The sequence below is a fragment of the Atta cephalotes genome (assembly GCF_000143395.1).
Source record: "Atta cephalotes unplaced genomic scaffold scaffold00022, whole genome shotgun sequence".
NCBI lineage: Eukaryota > Metazoa > Arthropoda > Insecta > Hymenoptera > Formicidae > Atta > Atta cephalotes.
The window spans coordinates 2,147,097-2,156,960 of record NW_012130086.1 but is presented as its reverse complement, the minus strand read 5'-3'; the positions used below and the strand labels follow the sequence as shown (position 1 = coordinate 2,156,960).

General features: G+C 36.8%; 1 protein-coding gene across 1 annotated transcript in view; it reads right to left on the bottom strand.

The window, feature by feature from the left end:
* LOC105619562 overlaps nucleotides 1-9,864 on the bottom strand; it is a 35,788-nt gene continuing 25,924 nt past the window's right edge. Inside the window, exons 10-16 of the mRNA XM_012201079.1 lie at nucleotides 9,699-9,755; nucleotides 8,465-8,603; nucleotides 1,908-5,628; nucleotides 816-1,002; nucleotides 621-741; nucleotides 271-386; nucleotides 1-78 (exon numbers count right to left, since the gene is read on the bottom strand). Coding sequence (XP_012056469.1) covers nucleotides 1-78; nucleotides 271-386; nucleotides 621-741; nucleotides 816-1,002; nucleotides 1,908-5,628; nucleotides 8,465-8,603; nucleotides 9,699-9,755 — 4,419 coding nt within the window. The remainder of the gene's footprint in view (nucleotides 79-270; nucleotides 387-620; nucleotides 742-815; nucleotides 1,003-1,907; nucleotides 5,629-8,464; nucleotides 8,604-9,698; nucleotides 9,756-9,864) is intronic.

The following is a 9,864-nucleotide window of genomic DNA, read 5'->3' as shown; positions in this document are numbered from 1 at the left end:
TTAACGTGCGTGATTTTTGCAAAAAGGACGACCGCCTTTCGCATAGAAGCTTTGGCCCTCGAGATTCTTCTTACACATCTAATATATCAACAAAAAAAAACAAACCCTTATATTAATCTTAAAATAATTTTACATCGGTTTAATAGATTTAGAGATTCCCTGTAGATTTCGATGAACGATAAAAATGATAAAGCTTTAAAAAAACGAGTAAAAATAATACAAAATAAAAAGTAGAATGTTGACAGGACTCTTCTAAAAATTATTACTTACCGTGCAATTGAAGCACTGGCTGTGATAATTGTTGTTTAGGGCTTCCACCCAACGGTCGCCAACCTCGACTGGGAATCCACATGCGAAGCATTTCGTGGTAAACAGCTCGTTCCAGTCTATATTGAGGAAAAGATTGCCATTTATAATTTTGCATATTTAATCGAATATATAATTTAATATGTAACTTTATGAAATACGTGTAATTTAAATAGTTTTTAAATATTTTAAATTAAGTATTTTAAATTTAATACATATTGTTATTATGTTATTATGTTTTTTAATCGCCATGATACACTTTTTATTACACTTTACTTTATTGTGTTTTTTTGTTTTATCGCGGAAATACTAACCAGCTTCGCAGTAAGGCAATCCTTCCTCCAAGAAGAACGGATTGTTACCGAAAAGTTTGCCACAATAAGCGCAGTTGAAGCACTCAGGGTGGAAGTGCTTTCCAATCGCGTTCAAGCAATCCTATACATTAAAATGAAAAAAATTATTAATACATCGAATCATAGTCGATGATAAATCACTTATACTGTACTTACGCCTTTGATTTTGTTGTTGCATTTGTTGCACGTAGGAGCAATAAATTTCTCGAAACAATATTCGCAATAGAGTTGTCCTTTTTCCTCGACGAAGCCGATATCTTGAAGAGGACGACGGCATTGAGCGTTAACGCAGACAAAATGATCGGGGCACCAGATTTGGCCCAAAGCGGTGATGAAAGGCCCTCTATAATTATATTATAATTAATTTGATCGTAATATATTTTGGTATCGTAATATATATTTGTATATAGGTATATATTTTTTTAAAAAACGAAGTGTTAATAGATATTTGCGAAGTAGAGTTTTATACAAACCTTGTGCACTCTTTGCTGTCTTTACAACACACTGGTTTTAGAGTGAAGCCGTTCGACTTGTGATTAGTATTTTTTTCGTTAGCTGTCAACAATACATGCAATGGAAATCATGTTAATCACTTAGACAATTACTGATACAAACAAATGCAATGAATTTTCGTATATCACTCTGATAAACGAAAATATAAGAAGAAATATAACAAAAAATATTGTCAATATAATAATAAATAAGTTTTAAAAAATATTGTTTAACAAAATATAAAATTTTAATAGTAAGATATCTGGAAAAATTGCAAAATATAACATTGTGTATAATAAAATTAAATCCTAATGACATAAAATTTTTTTATTATTAAATTAGGTATATATAACTACATCTATAGTAACATATTTTTACATTATTTATATTATCTAAAATAGTGCATAACTAGCTGTATAAATTAGTTCAAAAATATAAGCCTGAGAACCTAATTCGAATAAGCTGCAAGTGAAAGATACAAAAATATGCTTTAATTTTTCTAAAAATTCTACAAATAATTTAAAATAGGAAAAATCCCTAAGAATAATAAGAACAACACCTAAAAAAGAAGAATAGATTCACACGCACATACACGCACACGCACACTAATATGTACAAGCATCAATATGAAAACGAGTACGAATAAAAAAAAACGCTTGTAAAAAGTAAAACATATATGTCTAGGACAAGATACGAAAAGCAACAACGAAAGTAGCAAACATCGTCATTATTATCGATCCGGACAATCCTGAGTACCTGACGTATGAGTTGCAGTGAGCGCACAGGGGTACACGCGATCCCGCTCCGACAGCCTGATTCAGGATACCCCGTCCACGTTTGGGTGCACTGCTACCAGCGAACGATCCGGTCTTGGAACCCGCGCTGCCGAGGCCACCGATTCCAGTACCTAGATCCGGGTGGGACGACAAATTTGGTGGGTCTACTAAATTCTGGGTTTCACTAAGGGGATCACAATGGATCTGGTCTTGGCAGCGGTTCTGAATGTTCTGGCAATGATTGCCGGATTCGCAGTGGGTTTCGCGGTAGCTCTGAGTGTGATAATAAGTGTCTTCGGAGTAACTCTGGGCCTGAAGAGTCGGTTCAGTCTGGATCGATTTGTAAAGCTGTACCATGGGCACGTTTGATTGGCCGTTTTTGGCGGTCAATCGGGCAAGCTGACCACTCAGGTTAGTGCGAGGTTTGAAGCTAGGAGCTGAACATTGAGGAGCTGGTGAGGGAATTTTTTCATAGGGAAGCGGGATTTGAGGGAAGGGAAGATTTGCCTTGGATTGATTCGGACCAGGTTTTTTGCAAGGTGCCACGCAAACAGAACCGTCGACACACGGAGTTACGCAGATGTCAGAACTTGGGCAGTTGGAAATATTGAAATCGCAACTAGATTCGCGACCGCAAGTACCTGATGGTTGACCACAAATACCGGATCGCATACCGAATGAAGGTGACACGCACACGCCTGATTGATCTTTCGTGGCTGTCACGCAGATTCCGGATCTAGAACAGGTCTGAGAATCATTGCAGGGCACTACGACGACGCCGGCTTTGATTCCCTGATCAGAATACGCTTTGCAAGGTAGAACGGTCACTCCTGTTTCCGGACAAGGTTTCGGTGAAGGAGTCTCATATCGTACGTGACGCACTTCGGTGGAACTACTGTAGGTCGGTCTAACTGGCGCAGATTTTGTCATAGGACATGATAAAGTGGGCTTTGTATGGCTCACCTTACTTATGGTACAGATGCTTGGTTTCGGCTTTTGGGATGGTGATATCTCTTTTTGCTGACATTTCTCGTAATCTTCGACTACTTGAAGCGCTTTCTTTACGTGAGTCGCAATATTTTTCTGCTCGCTAGTTTCTTCACTCGTCATACATCGTGTTTCCTGGAACTGGGCATAAAGTGCCTCCGTCGGACCTGCTTTGAGACTGGTCTCCTTCTCGTCATAGTTGACGGTTCTCGAAGCAGAATATTCCTGCTTCCTGTGACCACTATCGGTATCTTCCTCTACATGGTAAGAGATGGTTTTACGCGAAGGAAAATGTACTGCTCCACCGCGTTTCGATGGTGGTGGATCCTCTCGAATTCTTGGGGCTCGAGTTTTTATGTAACACGCTGGCGGCTCGGGCGGTCCTTGAGCAGGTGACTTGGATCTGCGAGGCGTTGGAGTAGGTGTTCTACTGGGAACGAATGGCTGACCCTCTATAGGTCCTTTCTTCATCGCTACTAAATTCTTCTGATAGGCCGGTATGGCATCTGGCTTTTTTAGACCAGCTGTAAAAGATTTAGATGATTTGAGAATTTCTGATTGAGGTCTCGCAGCAGGTGACGCTGAAGAGTCTCTCAGACGATAATCAGGTGGCGGAGTAGGTAAAGGTCGCGGTCTCGATTCCTTGATTTCTTTCTTCATATATATCTGTTCTCGCGCGTAAGATTCCCCTGTTTTTTCTTTACCGTATAGAATACCTAATGGTGGGCAGTATTCGCCATTTTGTAACTGAAGACTTGGCGTCTGCGATTTAGTGGCAATTTGTTGGTCTTCTGGTCCGATTTCACGACTCAGAGGAGTGTAGGATCGTTCAGGCGCTATCGTTAATGCTTGCTGGAAAGGTGAAATTGGTCGGATCTCCTTTTTGATTGGCGGTGTCTTAGGGCGACATCTGTGGTCCAAGTAGATGGTTTCTTCGGTATATAATTCTTTTACGCTAGAAGTGGCATTTAACGGCGTGTAAGGACGATCAGATGCAGTTGTCAGGGCGTTCACCATCTCGGATTTCCACTCCTTAGGTGTGGAATTTTTTACAGGCGTGTCAGACAGAGGTTTCGGCCCCGTCTCCGTCTCTTTCAAGAATTGTACCTTTTTCTTACACGACTCCATGGTCTCTTGAGGTTGCTGTCCATATCTCGCAACAACATTTCGTCTCTCCGGCGCTTGTTGATCTCGAAGACTTTGATGAACCTCTACTTGCTCACGCAAACTCTTTCTACGTTCGTCTTCTACTCCTCTTTTTTTGACGCGTTCCTGAACCAGCACTTCTTCAGTAATCTCTTCGTATGTCTCTTTTGTGATTTTGCAACGTCCCGGAGTAGATCCGTCTGATTCTGTGATGCGTTCTTCTCGTACGACAGTTCTGCCCAGCGGCTGCTCTAGCACTTCTTCGATCTCTTCCTCTGCGCTGAAAGTTACATGCTTTTTGTTCTTTTCCTCCTCTTCTCGTTTCCTCTTTTCTTCTTCTTCTTGACGTCTTTGTTCCTCTTCCTCACGCTTTCTTCTTTCTTCTTTTTCCTTTCTTCGTTCTTTCTCTTCCTCTTCTTTCTTTCTTTCTTCTTCCTCTTGCTTTGCTTTTTCTAACATCTGCTGAGCGTCAATAGCCGATGTAACCATCTCGGCGGACTCCTCTACAGTTCGTTCCGTTGTATCTTCCACCTTTCGATCGATGTATTTTTCAATTCTTCTCGCGAAATACTGAGACTCTGTTTTGTCTTCCGCTTTCTCTATCATCGGAACATTATATCTCTCCACCGGCGATGACATCCTCTCCACAGTCTTTTCAAAAGTTGCCGATTGCTTCGTATGCACACCGTCCACCGTCTCTTCGGCCGTTTCAGTGATCAGATCATGTTCGCCCTGAAAACCCTTTGAAACTTCATTTGTCTCGTCACTCCTTAGATTGGTTACCTCAGTGTCTATTTCTTTAACCGTCTCTGCTGGCTCTTGCTTAGGTGTGGATAAGGGCGGTTTCGGACAGATTTGCTCCCTTCGACAGATCTCTGTTCCGTAAGCTCGTTGTTCTTCCCGATGTTCCTTGCCGCCTGATGTACGTTCTCGACAAACTTCCCGCTGCGTAAATTTCTTGTAAATTTGTCCTGCAGGCTGTTCTTGTTGTGCCGATATTGCATAACTCTGCTGATAGAGATTGGTACCTCCGCTGCTGACGGTCGCAGTCCACGGTTTCGGAATCGGTTGAACGATTCTGGTGGGTGTCAGCGACCTTCGGATGCTATCAGTTGAACTTGGCCTCGAGTGTGGCTTTGTTATATCCGATTGAGAGGTTCTATTGGTATCCCACAGCTCGATACGCCGATATATTGGCTGTCCAGGACAACTCAGCCGGTCCATCACGTCAGTTTCGTGCTGATGACCGTTTTCTCTCACTACTCTTTCGATCTCTCGATCGATGCTTTCACTCCGATGTCTCTCGGTTCTACGACTCAAAGCTCGCTCGCAAGCCTCAATACTAGCGCGTTTCTCTTTAATTTGATAGCACCTTTTATCGAGAATAGGATTCGGATTGATATATAGAGGACTGGCAGTAGGATATGTAATATCTTCAATAGATTTCGGAGGTGGCCAAAGGAGGCTCCGACGGGATTTTATGGAGCCGGAACGGGAGGACTGATCTTTCGGGTTTTCTACGACCTCGTGATAATAGGATCTTTTGTAAGTCTCGCTGTTGGAGGTTTCTGAGATGGCAAATGGGGATGGCGGTAGGCGATAAAGATAACTCGCCAGAATTGCAGGGAAAAGAAAACACGACACACAAAAAGTGTATAATATATATGTTCAGAAGGATAAGTGATTAGATTCGTCAGGGTATGTTAGAAAGAACAGACAAAAAACAGAGAAATTTGCAGTAAGTAAGAAGCACGATGAACCGTGCGCGCCCGTGGTCTCTTTCCGAATATATAAAAGTATATATGTATTTTTAATTTTAAATATGCAAACGAAATAAATAATTTTATCTTGATAAATAATTCTTACAATTAGAAACTGACTAGTTTGTTTTAATTGCTCATCTTAGTAATTATGATAAAGAAATGTAGGTAAGAAAATGTAATTAAATATTTTTTAAATAATAATATTTATTATAATACTATCGATATTTTATTTTATATATAATAGAAATATATTTATTATATCTGTCGTATACATTTGTGCAAATATATTTTAAATAAAAGATATTTGTTTACTTTTTTTACTATAAAAAATTTATAAAATACATTATTCATTTTTATTTTGCTAAAATAAAACATTCAAAAAATAATCAAGTAGGACAGAGTTATATTAATTTAATTAATAAATAATTCTATTTGATTTGATGATTTTTTCGATGGAAGAGGACCACAAGCGCAGCCCGGTATGCAAAATTAAGAAAAGAAGCAGAACTATAAGGTATTAAATTAAAGATTTAATTTTCGTGAGAAGATCTTTTAATATATAATTATTATTTAAATCAGCAACTGTGCATTTCTTGTGATAATCACTCGGTACTTGATACTTTAGAGCAGCGTGAAAGCTGCGTGCCTTCGTGTGTTAAACATCGCTTTCAAACCGGTCGTAAGTAGCAAAAAGATTCTACGAGAATGCGTATTATAGCACCAATACACCTCGAATATTTGAGATCATTGATGTAAAGCGAAGAAAAATGCTGTAAATGTCAATTCATGGGCGTATTGAAGAAATGATGTGACGTAATGTAAAAAAAATCAAAGTAGATGTACATTCTACGAAGAATTTGTGCTTTATTTCGCATCTGCATTTATTTATTCAACATCCTGAATGGATGACAATACAAAATGTGTCATCAAATAGCAGAAATCGTGTTATCTCATGATTTTTTTCTTGGAAAAGATAAAACAAAAACAATTCCAAATGTGATCAGAATATAATATAATAAGCATTGCAATATTATATTGTTAAACTGATAGATATATTTCAAAATAACTAAAGATAACTTTTCTCTCATCCATATTATTTAATTAAAAAACTCGAAAGGAAAATCGTGAAATCATAGTCTGGCACTTTTGTCATCTGGATCGTGTTTGCATTTCGGTTGCCAGAAGACGACGACGGCGCCATTGAGAGCTATTGATTCATGCGAATGTGAGGGAGAAGGGTCTGGGTTTCGGGTTGAAAGACGGACCGGCTGAAAAAAGATAAAAGAAAGATTATGCGCGGAAAGAAAAAGCACGATAACACGCGGTTAAATTGCACGAGTAGACATGGGGATCGATCTATGTATTTTCCAGAAAAGTTAATGCTAGGTTTTCTTAAATATAATATTTCTATGATGAAGTTAATAATATAAAATTTCTTTATTGAAAATAATACTTTAAAAAAGTCACTTTTAATATAAAAAATTATTACACTTATATTTTGAAGTAATAAACTAAACATTAACTATAAAAACATATATTACATAAATTTTTTCAAAGAAAAGGTATAAAATTATTAGAAAGAAGAAAGATTATAAAGGAGAATATTTATCATTTTCTTAATGTACATAAATATTATTGTTATTATTATTATTATTATTATTAAATATTAGATCTAATTTGATCTTATTCTCTCATAATGGCATATTTAAAATAATTAAGATACAGCTATTATGAATAATTTTTCGAGTGTATCGTGCAAATTTTTAAAGTATGAAAATAAGAAGGGATGAAAGCGTATATTGAAAGGTCGTTATAAACTGTCATAGCTCTCAGAGTTCGCCGTCGTCGTCGAGATAACGACGAATGATAAGGAGCCAAGAATAAGACAATCAAAACTGAGACTTCCCTCCTTTTCTCTCTCTATCACTATTTAAAGAGACCATCACAATGTATAGACCAGCGAGGACCAATGATCGATCGATCGATATAATGATACATGTATATACGAGCTGCGTGCAAGGGAGAAAGAGCGATATAAAATATGAGAATGTAAGCCAAAGGAGGCGTATCAGCCAAAGCTCGAAACTCGGTCAACCGACGGCTCTAATCTATTCGTCGTACCTCTGAAAGGCGAACTTTTTGGCTTTGGCAGGATAGAGTACCGACCTATTTGCAAGAATCGAAGGCAGAGTTAAGACAAGGACGTATATAAGACAAGATCACGATTATCTTAAATCGATTATGAAATTGCTTCTACGAACTTCTCAGATAACTGCGTAAAATCGACGCAGTTCTTCGAATCAAAAAAATGATGAAGAAAAGAAGCGGTAGGATTATCTTTCTCTATCCGTTGCTTATAAATCGAATATTTCGATTTATCGCAGAAAAGATTTTAATATATCTTTAAAGTTAACGTCATCTTACATTACCTTAAAATTCCTCTTTTATACTCGATATAAATATTTTTAAGCGATATTACATAACATGAATTACATAAATAAGATCTGAGCATGGATTTTGCAATATTTTTTATCAAACACTGATCTATTAAAAATACACGAGTTTTCGTCATCCTATATTGCATTAGTTCTTTAAGTTTATATCATATCTATTTATATTTATAATAATAAGATTGATTTACCTGTCACAGTCTGGCTTTGAGGACGTGGCAAGGTATTGCTTCCGGAATTCAATGTCGGAGTCGGAGACAAATTCGATGAGAAACCTCCACTCGATCCACCGAAGGGCTTAGGACCAACGAGATTGTTGCTCGTTGGTGCCTGTAAATTTACAAATTTTCTTCTCTAATTGCCATTATTGTAATATATATATTGTAATACAATATGTTTTAATTTTTGATAAAAAATGGAGCATTGTGTTTAAACAATGTTTTAATACAGTAATTTATATCATATTAATTATTTTTTTCTTTAGAATATTGTGATAATTCTTGAATCAAATAAATAAAGTATTCTCTTATTATAAGAAACGAGATATAAATTAAAATCACAATCAGAATTAACAGATTGTAAAAGGTTGTCAGTGCCAAATATAACTGAACATGCGAGATTTCGCTGCTTTGATAACGTCTGTTAAAAGTGCGATAGGTTAATCAGTGACCCATATCGCAAAGTCTCAAGGAACGTTGTACTCCTCCCGTGCTCAAAACTGTTATTTCCGCTATGGAGGTCACATGCAAGCAGTTGCACACAATTTGATTATAAGCTTATGAATGAAAGTTTATTTGGGAATAACTAATTGCTACACCTTTGTGTATACTATATGACGTGAAGACAATTTTGCACCCGTTTAAAAATTTTACTTTATTTTAATTTTTATTATTTAGAACCGGAATTAAAAAAATATGCACAAAGATCATTAGTTTGTAAAAATTGTTATTTTTAAAACAAATAATAATAACAGAATAATTTTGAATTTTCAATTTTTAAGTAAATTAAAGCAAGTATATTATCTTTACATTTATTAATTAAAACTTCATTTCGTTTTACATTATGTAAAAATTTGAATTTAGATTTTCATAAAAGTTCATTGTCCGAAAAAAGAAAAAAAACAGTTTAACAGTTGAAATTTAAGTTTTTCATATTTTTGAATAGAGATAATAGAGAAAGTAGAAAGAAGATCAAGATATACTATATTTGAATTATGTTCTAAGGTTAACAATTTCCACTGATGAAATGTTACTTTATAGTTAATTATAATATCTTGATATATTTTCGATAACAATTTGAATTAATTTCCGCGTTGAATCAAAGCAACGAATGTCTCGAATAGCAATTTGTATAGGATAAATTATATACTGACGATCTTGAAGGACGAGATCAATTAGAGCGTTACGAATCGTGCTGGGACTTTACCTGGACTGATCGTAAGCTCGGTGAATCGACGGGCGGGGTGCCAAAACGGGTGGTAGGCTGCACAAAACGATACACCGATGTCATGTGGGACGAATGATTAAAAACAAGATGAGAGAGAGAGAGAGAAAGGGGGAGAGAGAGAGAGAGAGAGAGAGAGGAAGGAAAG